General features: G+C 46.0%; 1 protein-coding gene across 1 annotated transcript in view; it reads left to right on the forward strand.

Moving 5' to 3' along the window:
• The window catches only part of PTAFR (platelet activating factor receptor), a 28,193-nt gene that overhangs the window by 1,165 nt on the left and 15,824 nt on the right, over positions 1-11,204 (forward strand). The window contains exon 2 of the mRNA XM_077150637.1: positions 6,739-6,819. Coding sequence (XP_077006752.1) covers positions 6,739-6,819 — 81 coding nt within the window. The remainder of the gene's footprint in view (positions 1-6,738; positions 6,820-11,204) is intronic.

Genomic DNA, 11,204 nt, shown 5'->3' on the forward strand with positions numbered 1-11,204 from the left:
ATGCTAAATGCTTTTAGTAGCATTATCTTATTTATGCAATAAATGGTACTGTAAAATGAGGTATTATCCTCATTTTACAGCTATGGAAATAGGCTCAGAGAAAATTGTCCTATGTGACACAGCTAAAAGAGCAATGAGATTTTAACTTAGATGGATCTGACTCCAGAGTCTATCTCTTTTCCTAATTAAAAAAATTAGGAAAATTTTAATTAGGTAACAAATGAGCCAGATCAAGTTCCAATAGATTTAAAAGATGAGACAGTGAAAAGAACCCCTTTCCTGGGGTAGGATATTGTTCTCTGACCATCAAATTGCACTCCGGGGCCCCTCGCCACATTCCTGAGGCTTCCTTTCAGGATCTGGGGCATGGTGGGTGACCCCTCTTATGAGCTGGGGGAATGGAGCTGTTCCCACTTTGCTGTGGGTGGCAGGTGCATCCGAGTTGGAGAGGGAGGGCAGATGGGTCCCAGCCCTGATCAGAGGAGGGAAAGGATGAGTAGAGGAAGAGTAAAGGAGAGAAGAGAAGGAGGCCTGTCTGAAGAATCTGAGGCTCAAGAGCTTGGGTGACTTGTCCAAGCTAACAGTTGTTAAGTGGCAGGGTTGGGATTCAAACTCAGGTCTGTCTGATTCCAAAGTTTGAGCTCTTTCTACTCGAGTTTGCCTTCTGTTTTTATTGGAAAAGTGTGTGTGTGTGTGTGTGTGTGTGTGTGTGTGTGTGTGTGTGTGAGAGAGAGAGAGAGAGAGAGAGAGAGAGAGAGAATGGAAGATAGATAGAGATCCAGAAAGATCCAGAGAATTCCAGAACGAGCCAGAGTGAACCAGAGAGAAGTTGTGGTTAGGAAGAGGAGAAGATTGAGGGCTACCAAGCCTCAGGGCTGGCATCCCCAGGGAGGGGTCTCAGAGGGAACCTGCTGCCCAAGCTACTTTTGGGCTCTTGGGGGCTGTGGTTTTGCAGTAGTCCCCCTTCTCCATGAGTCTCTCTCCTCCATTCTGTACTTTTAGACTGTTTGTCTATCTTTGTGTCTAGACCACCCTGTCTTAATTACTGTGAATTTATGGTAAGTCTTGAGATTACATAGGGCAAGTCTCCTCAGTTCTCATTCTCCAAACTATCTTGGCTAATCTCAGACTCATATATCTTGCTCAAACAAAAATATATAGAGAATAATATTACCAAAACCTGTGCATCCACTGCTGAGTTAAATCGAATATTGCAGATACAATAGATGCCTTCTGTGTCTTTTACTAACCCCATTCTCTCACTCTCCCCAGAAGGAATCGTATCCTGAATATGTCTTTACATTTTGTTGCATACATATTGTATCTACCGACAGTAACATTGTTATTTTATTTTTTTAAAAAGCTTTATATAAATAGTATTATGCTGGATTTTCCTTCTGCGATTTGCTTTCGTGGTTTAGCATGATAAAAACTTCTCCATGTTATTACACTTAGCTTTGCTCATTCATTTTAACAGGTATACAGGATACACTGTAGAAACAAATCACACTTGTGTACTTCCTGGTGGACAGGGTTAAGATTTTCAGGAAGAATGTTCATATTCTAAACTTTATTATGAACCTAATTCCCAAAATGATGGTGCCAATTTCTTCTGTCTTTAGCATCATAATGAGTGTTTCCATTGTCCTACATTCTCCCCAGTAGAATTGGCAGACTTTCATGTTTTCCAGTCTGATGAGGGGGAGTTGTTGCAATTTGAACTCCTGGTTTCTGGAAAAGCTGATCATATCTCAATGTTTCCTGGCCAGTTGGGCTTTTTCTTCTGTGAACTGAGTATTTTTTCCTTTACCCATTTTTCTATTGGGTTTGTCTTTAAGTTATTGATTTGTAGGAATTCAGATTCTATTTTACTTGGAAATTCCTTGTTGCATGTGTTACAAATATCTTCTCCTGGTCTATGACTTGTTTCCTCACTATTCTTTTTTTTTCCTCACCATTTTTATAGTTTCTTTTTTTGTACATAGTTTTAGGTCCAATTTATTCATCTTTTCTTTTTCAGTTGTAGTTTCTATGTCTTAATTTAAGGAAAAAAATTCCCTACCCTGAGATCATAAAGTTATTCACATATATATCCTTCCCCAAATTTTATATTCTGCTTTTTATAGTTAGATCTTTATTCCACTTGGAATTTAACACTGGACATGGTATGAGCTAGGGATCTAATTTTATTTGTTTCTCCTAATGGATAGCCAATAACTTGGACCAACATCTAGTCCTTTCTTACCTATCTGTAATGCCACCTCTGTCTTATGCATCAAGTTTCCATATATGTACTCTGTATTTCTGGGGCCTCTAGTCTGTTCCTTTGGAATATTTATCTCTTTGTTAATATTACCCTTTCTTAATATTGGAACTTTATAATAAGGCTTGATATATATGATTGGGGAAGTCATTTTTTTTGTTCTTTAACAATTTCTTGGCTAACCTTGGCTGTTTGATTTTTCACTTGGAATTTTAGAGTTAGCTTGTAAAGTTCTTCTAAAAACTTTATTGGGATATTGACTGGACTGGCACTGAGTTTATAGATTAAATTGGGAAGAATTCATATTCTTATGATATTGATTGTCCCACACATGAATAAGGTATGTCTCTATTTAGTTCTTATGCAATTATTTTCCAATGTTTATATAATTTCCTCCATCAAGATCTTTGCCAAAACTTTGGTATTTGCCAAGATATTTTTCTTGCTACTACAAATTACACCTTAAAAATGACATTTTTTGTTTATTGCTTATGTAGAGGTATGTGATTGTTTTTACATATTAATTTTATATCCAGAAATCTTGTTGACGTCTTTCATTGGTTCTATCAAGTTTTTCATGCAATTGCTTTGAATTTTCTATGTAAATAATTGTACTGTCTGTGAAAATGAAAGGCTTCACTTCCTTTCCAATCTTTATAACTCTTTTTTGTGGTCCCACAACAATTATGGGAGGCACATAGGATTATTCTCATCTTGCAGATTGGGAGATTGAGGCTTGGAGAGGTAAATTGCTTTTCCAAGTTCTGTATATTTTCCAACATATAGAGTTGGTGACACTCAAGATTTGAACTCAGTTCTCCTTGACTCCAAAACCCTTGCTCTTTGCCCTACATTATTCTTCCTCTCACGATATTGTCCATTTAGAAGTGAGACAAGGGCTGTTTATAGAGGTGGCGTGTCCACATCGCTGTGGGTGAGGAACAGACTGGGAAGGCAGAAAGAAGACTTCATAGCGGCTGTGCAGCCTGAACTTGGGTTTGGGGTACCTTGGTCCTCATTCCTTCTCTGCCACCCACCGCTGTGCTTCCTTGGGTTAAGTTACGTCCTCTCTCTAACCTCATTCATTCATTCAGTAAATCTTATTGAGTATCTGCCCTGTGTCAGACAGCGTTCCAGATGTTGGAATACAGCAGTAACCAAACACGTGCCTGCCTGCAATTTAGTTGGGGAAGCAAACAACGAACAAAGTAAATAAATAAAATATTTATTAGGTTAGATATGATGCTGCGGAGAAAAATAAGACAGAGTAGGGCGCTGGAAGTGTTGCGGGCTGACTGCCAGGACTCACTGAGAAGGTGGCATTTGAGCAAAGACCTGTAGGGATGAGCCATGGGAAAGAGGGTTCCAGGCAGAGGAAGCAGCAGGTACCTGAGGCAGAAGCAAGCCTGGTGTGTGGAGGAGAGCAGGAAGGCCCATGTTACCTGAGTGGGGGCAGTGAGGGAGAGAGAAGTTGGAGATGAGGTCAGAAGAAGAGGGTAGCCTCGGAGTAACACCTGAGTCCTTTCGGTGTGCTACTTCTGCCCATGTCTCTCTAAGTAGCGCCTCCATCCTTGGATTACCCAGCTTGGATGTGTCTCTTCCCACGAGCCTAGCGGATACATATGTCTTTTTACAGCTGATTTGATTGTTGTGGGCTCCAAACAAGGGCCACATTTGATTTTTACGTCTCTTAATCTGGAACAGTCTTTGTTTTGGTTTCCTAAAGCTGCTGGAGCGCAACATACCAGAAATGGTTTGGCGTTTAGCCTGGGGATGTATTAGCTTACAAATTTGTACTTCTAAGACTGTGAAAATGTCCAAATTAAGGCATCAACAGGACGATACCGTCTCTGAAGAAAGGCTCCCGGCATCTGGGACTCCTCTGTCATGGGGAGGCACATGGCTGGTGTCTGCTGGTCCTGCTTTCAGGGTTTTGTTGCTTTTAGCTTCTGGCTTCAGTGGTTTCCTCTTTCGGTTTCTGTGGGTATGTTCTTGTTTTCTCAGCTTCTCTGAGCTCTTTAGCTTTTTCAGTGTGTCTTTATCTTCTCATTAAGAGCCAGCTTGAATGGGGTGGGTCACATCTCAGTTGAAATATCCTGGTCAAAAGCCATACTAGGTCTGCATGCAAAAGGAATGGATTAAAAGAACATGCCCTTTTCTGGGGTACATAACAGCTTCAGGCGACCCCAGTCCTCTTCTCTGTTTTTAAATACTGTTGACTTGAAGGAACTAGGTCGGTTTTCCCACATTCTAGATTCTGGATTTGACTGATTGCTTTCTTGCAGGATCCTTTAATTTGTTCTTCTGGTTCAACACCGTTCAGTTAGATCTAAAGGCTTGACTAGATTCAGGTTTGTATATATTTTAAAGTAGAACTGACTGAATTTGCCAATAGAATGGAAGTGGGGTGTGAGAGAAAGGATTCAAAGAAACTCCTCATTTGTAAAATGTTGCTACTATTATCTACCTTGTTGATGAATAATCTCGAAAGAGGTACTGTGTGCAATTGCGGTATGTACACATGCAAGGCACTGTTGAAACACAGCTCGAGCCCAACATTCCTGGAGCTCGAGCTTGTCCTGGAGAGTGTGGTCAAATGGAGGCTGATTGATCCTAGAGGCCCTTTCCAGGCTTGATGCTCTTCCAGGAGAGTGGTGGCTGGAGGGCTGGGAAGCAGAGCTGAGGGGCTGGCTTTCAGGTGGACAGTTTACTTGAAGATTAAATGCAATGAACAATCCATGTTCTCTTGTCCCTTAGCTCAGTGCACCCAAAGCTCAAAGGATCTCTAATGGAGACAAGGGGGTTGACCCAAACCAGACCTGTTTCAAAGTCCCTAACAGGAAACTTGGGCCCTAATTTGGGATTTGAAGAAAGTATGTGTGGTGGGTGAGCATGGAACAGTGTGGGTGAACGAGCATGAAGAGGTAGGTGAGGCTGGGCAGGTGCAAGTGAGGGGGTGAGTGTGGGCACCTGAGTGTATAAGTGTGTATATGAGCAAAGGAATATAGTTGTGAGTGGTCTCTTTGCATGATGGTATGTCTCGAATGTATGTGAGCACGCAAGGATTACATGCGTAAATGGGTTGAGTGTGACTGCCTGTAGGTGGCAGGGGTGGGGTCAGGGGAGAGGGCCAGATTTTTGGCTCTAGTTCTTTCACGCTGAGGCCCCTGTTAAAGGTGGTCTGTCCTCTGACAGCCAGGTTTGGCTTTGATAAGAGCACAGCAGGGGGCTAGCCCAGATACCTAGGGTGGAGCTGAGGCTGGACCCTGCATGAGGAGTCAGATGTCTGTGCTCTTAGCTGTGTTTTGTACCCCTCGCTGTGGGGACTTGGTCCTTGTCTGGACCTCTGTTTCCCCAGCTGTTAGGAGGGTGCTGGATTGGCTGATATCTGAGGCCCTATCTTCCTGCGACAGGGTCTGCTGCAGAGCCTGGGGGCACTTGGTGAACGTTTGTGGGTTGAGTGGATGAGTGGCGCGGGGACTGGAAGCTGAGGCGGGAGCTCCGGCCTGTTCCTCACTTAGGGACACACGAAGTGTCAACCTAATGCGTGTCTCTCAGGCACCCACTGGCTCTCCTGCACATCCATACACTCTTACTCACGTGCGTTCGTCTTCACCACCACCACCCCCAGCTGCCCACACTTATTCACCCTCTTCACTCCACCAATTCCATGCTGCTCACACTCCAGCTCAGGGTCTCATGAGCGTCCTCCCTCCCCCACCCCCCACCCTGCGGAGCCTCCAGCCCTGTGGGTTCCTTGGGCTCGGTGCCTCCTGGCCACCAGGGACATCCAGCCACGTCATGCTGGCCCCAGCAGCCCTTCCCAACGCCTCCCTCCTCAACCTTTCTCTATCCTAGCTCTCTCTCTTCCTTCTCTCCCTTTCTTTCATTCTCTTTCATCCCCATACACAGACACACCCACACACCCATACGCCCACACATGCGCACACCCAGGCACACTCCCTGCATCTCTTCTTTTCCTCTTTTAACTCCCTTGGCCTTTGCTCTTGCATCCTCTTCTTTCCTCTCATGTTCTCTCTGTTTTTACGTCTGTTTGTCTTTCTCTATGTGTCTTTCTCCCTCCATCTCTTCCTCCGCCCTCTCCTTTATTTCCTGAGCCCTCTCTCCCTCCTCCCTTCTCATTATGTTTTCTTGGCCACTCATTTCTTCTCTCTCCTCTCCCTCACTCTCATGCTTGGTTTCTCTGTCTTCCGAGTGCATGCCTTTGCAATATCTTACTCTTTCCCCCTGTCACCCCAGCTCCTTGGCACTGCCCCTTCCCCCTCCCCCCCAGCTCTCTGCTCTGTGATGAGTCTGCTCTGTGAGCAGCGCCCAAGGCCAGGGTGACCTAGCCTGGACATTCCCGTGGCATCTGTCGGTGCAGGGGGGGGGGGGGGGGCTAGGGTCACAGCATTTCCTCCCTGGGGGTGACTTTGCACTGCTGCATTCTGTTTCCTCATTTCTGCAATTTCCAGCTGTCACAGAGGCTGGGGCTCTGCCCGGCACCCAGACAGAGACGCTCAGAACCCCAGCTGTAGCCGCTGCCCCTGGCACAGGTAAGGAGGGGTGGTGGTGGTGGTGGGGGGTATAACCTCAGCCCTGGCTGGGCAAAGGGGGGAGGCAGAGGACAATGTCCTCAGGAGACCAGGGTCGTGCACCCAGAATGCACCTAATCAAATGGGTGGTTCTGTTTTGAAGAGACTGTTCTGGCATCTTCCTCAGACCATAGGCCTCATGTTTAGAAAGAATTCTTATGGCCAAATTTTCCTGGGGACCCCAACTCCCTTCTCTGATTCTCTGAGGCCAAGGCAGTGCTCAGGTGACCTCACAGACCTCCTGGGAGTGGTGGGGGCTGGGGGGAGATGGTGAGAGGGAGCTACTGAATGCCATCTCCTTTACTAGCTGTGTGACCTTGGCCAAGCTACACCCCTTCTCTGACCTCGGTTCCCACAGTTGTCTGTAATGAGGATACTGCCATCTCCCTAGACGAATCATCACGCAGGGTAAAGGGTCTGGCACAGAGCTGGCCACTTAGGAACTCGGTAGATGCTATGTTTTCCTAGAGGGGTGATGAAGATAACAAGGTTATTGGTACGAAGAGCCACACCACAAGTTTTCTCCACCAGGTCCCAGATGCCGGGGACAGGATTCAGGCTGTCCCCTCTGTCCCTCTTTGCAGGAGGTCCAGGTGTGGGTTGGTGGACAGAGGCTGCTGCCCAGGCCCTGGCCGACCTAGGAAGAGTGAGGGAAGCAGCGGTATCTCTCCTCAAGCATTGAGGCAGCTGCAGTTGAATTCACAGTTGGGTTCCAGGTGTTTGGGGTGAGTGTGAGCAAGCGTGGGTGGGGAGTGGCTACTAGGAAGGCAAAAGAAAGACATTTCCTGCTTTTTAGGTACCGACAGTTCAGCCTGGGGAAGTGAAGAAATAGCCTTAGGTTTTGATTTTAGCTCTTGCTTACAAGCTGAGATGTCGGGCACTGCAGGAGCCTCAGTTTCCTCCTTTGTAGATTGAGGTTTGTAATATTTGACCTTGTGGATTTGTGGGGAGGATGGAGTAAGAGGCTAAGTGAGAAAATGATTTGTTAGCTGTAAAATACTGCATGCACGCGGGCAAATATCTTACCACTGATAACCAGCACTGTAATTGTTCGTATAAACTCCTTGAGGATAAGGAATTTCTTTTATTCATTGTTTTGTCCTCACCCTTAGCACAGCGTTTGGCACATAGCAGATGCTTAGTAAATATGCACTGAGTACGTGAATGATGAAGTAGTATGTTGTAGTCTGGAAGCCCAGCTTCTGAGCCAGCTCTGGGGAACAATGCTTGGAAGTGGGTGGGGCACCCCATTTTGCAGACGAAAGTCCCAGGTTTTAAGATGATGGTGGCCTGGGGGAAGCTAGTGCCCTCCCACCACACCCCCGCATCCCCTGAGCCTCATTCCAGTGCATTGTCTCCCGCCACCCTCGGTTGCTTCTTACCTAAGAGGAGAAGCAACTGAGTAATAACCAGGTGCATAAATTGCCTGGTTCTGCTTGCACAGCTACCTGGTGAACAAGGTTTTATTGTCACCATTTTGCAGATAAAGAAACTGAGGTTGGGGGAGCCAAAGATGACCCAGCTAAGAAAGCACAGAGAAGGGAGCAGCCCCAGGTCTGTGTGACCCCAGGGCCTGAGCCCTGCTCCTTACCTGTTCCCCTGGGCCAGGCCCCGGGCTGGTCACGAAGGCACCAGCCAGACTCACAGGAGGTACCAGGCTGGAAAAAAAACTAAAAAGTTCGTGTGTTTCCTGGTAAAATGGAGGCGCGTGCCCCGTGGCAGGGAAGCCCAGAGGAGGAAGCAGTTCCCCTTCCTCTCCCCGGCCACAGGACCAATGCTGCTGGGAGTGAGGAGTGAGGAGTGAGGAGTGAGGCATGATCCAGCCCAGGCTCAGTGGCCCCCAACCCCACAGTGATTACCTAGATCAGCTGAGCCAGGGCTCAGTCTCCTCAATGTGATATATACCCCTGGGAATCCAGAGTGGGCCACCCAGTGAGAAGTAAAATTGGGGTCACTCTGATCAGTACCCAGGCTACTCCCATCTCTGGGGCCATAGACCCTGTTCCCCCACCTCTCCCCAGACAAGGGGTCCATTCATTCAACCAGTGACTATGCCTGGCCAGACTTCTTGCCCTTGGGGCTGGGGGGAGCTCACCTGGAATTCTTCAAAGGTGGGGGTACCTGCTCTCTCAATTGACCCTTCATTTCTCCCTGCTTCTTAGAGAAATGAGGTTGGTTAGTGGAGTCTGTTGCGAGGGGACTCTTTAGAGGGTATGGCCAGCAGGGTCAGAGCAGGGCACAAATATCAAGTCTCAAGGGTGGTCAGAACGGAAGGCAGCTCATTTATTGAGCACCTATTATGTGCTAAGCATTTTAGAGGTTTATCTGCATACAACCTCTGGGAAATCCTGGGAGGTCAATGTTTATATTATTCCCACTTTATAGATGAGGAAACTGAGTGTCCTAGAAGGGAAGGATTAAACCGAGAGTGGCTGGGCCTCGAGTGTGAGGATGCGGAGGTGAAGGGTGAGAGACTGTGGCTGGCGGAGGTCAGTGTATCCATTTAGAAAGTATTTTTTGAGTGTTTGCTGAGTATGAGGCCCTGTGCTGGGTGCTGGTGCTATGCCAAAACTCTTGCCTCCAGGGAGTTCCCAGCCCAGAAGGAGAGAGCGATCAGCAATACCTAATATAATGCAGTGTGATGTGCTGCAGTTACCAGGAACCTGGGGACTCTGAAGTGGTGCCTCTAACTCTGTAGAGGGAGGTGGGGGAGAAATAAGACTGGCAATAGACAGTCAATATCCATTGAGCAGGCATCTGCATTTTCTGTCTAACCCTTACAACAACCTTAAGAGGTAGGGATTATTATTTTGGGATTGAATGGGATGATCCATTTTGTAGATGAGTAAATAGAAGTTCAGAGAGATTCAGTCACTTGTCTTGGGGAAGAATTGGCTGATATAATTTTGCCAACTGACCCCAGGTCCCATAAAAAGACAGGACTGGTCCCCAGGAGCCTGTGAATGCCCATTTCATATGGCTTCTAGCTGGGGTGAGTTTGATGTGAGCAGCAGCACGGACAGTGGGTCTTTTTTCCTCTCCTTTGGCATTTGATTGTATCTAAACATCAGATTATTTTGACTTCCTGTAGACACTGCATTTTAGAGCTGTTTTAATGAATATTTTGAATTGTGCTGAACACTTTCCACACATTATTTCATTGACTCTTCACACCACCCCTGAGAGATATGTGTCTGGAATATTATCATTTACAGAGAAAGGTCATGCTTGGCCATAGTCAAGCAACTAGGAAGTGATGGAGGCAGGATTTCAATTCATGTTTGTGTGATGTGACTCCAGTCTGTGCTCTTAAGCACTGTCCTTTCCAAATACCTTACATCCTTAATCTCACTTGAGACTCCTCAAAGTCCTTATAGTAAGTGTGGTATTGCTCCCATTTTACAGATGAGGCCCAGAGAGGGGAAGCAGTCTTACCAAAGGTTGTACAGCTATTAAGCCATAAAGCTGAAGCATGTAAATCCGGGTTTAAAAATACAAAATGTACTTTCAAATCTGCCATCTCTTAGATCCATTTTTTTTTAACTTTTGAATTTTGAGATAATTTCAAACTTACAGCACCATTACAAAACAAGACAAACCCCATGCAGAAAACACCAACATATCCCCCACCCAGATACCCATATCCCCCTGCTTTTTTCCCCCTTTTATTAGAGAAGTTGTGGGTTTACAGAACAATCATGCATAACATGCAGGATTCCCATATCCACCTGTTTCCATTTGCTAAAGCTGCTGGAATGCAATACACCAGAAATGGATTGGCTTTTACAAAGGGGATTTATTAAGTTACAATCCTAAGCTGTGAATACACCCAAATTAAGGCATTAACAAGAGGATACCTTCACTGAAGAGAGGCTGATTGTGTCCAGGTTCCTCTGTCCCATGGGGAGGTGGTGACGTCTGCTGACCCTTCTCTCCTGGGTTGGTTTAACAATGGCTCTCTCAGCTCCTGTGGGCCCTTCTGGCTTCTGCTGGGGTGTTTACGTCCTTCAGGGATCTCTCAGCTCTCTCTCATAAAGGGCTCCTGGAAAGGATGAAGACTTACCTTGATTGGGAGGCGTCACTTTTCCATGGAAATGATCTCATCAAAAGGTCCTACCCAACATTGGATCTGGTCCCACAAGATGGGATTTTAAAAACAAAGGCTTTTCTGGGATTCAAACCAGCACACCACCCTACTACCAACACCTTGCTCCCCCAACTTTTAACATTTTGCCACATTCGCCATATCCTTCTCACCATCTATCAATCAATCAACTTATCTATCTACCTACCTACTTAATCTGCTATCTATTATCTCTTTTCTAAACATTTGAGTGTTAGCTGAT

Source organism: Tamandua tetradactyla, chromosome 2 (genome assembly GCF_023851605.1).
Source record: "Tamandua tetradactyla isolate mTamTet1 chromosome 2, mTamTet1.pri, whole genome shotgun sequence".
Lineage (NCBI taxonomy): Eukaryota > Metazoa > Chordata > Mammalia > Pilosa > Myrmecophagidae > Tamandua > Tamandua tetradactyla.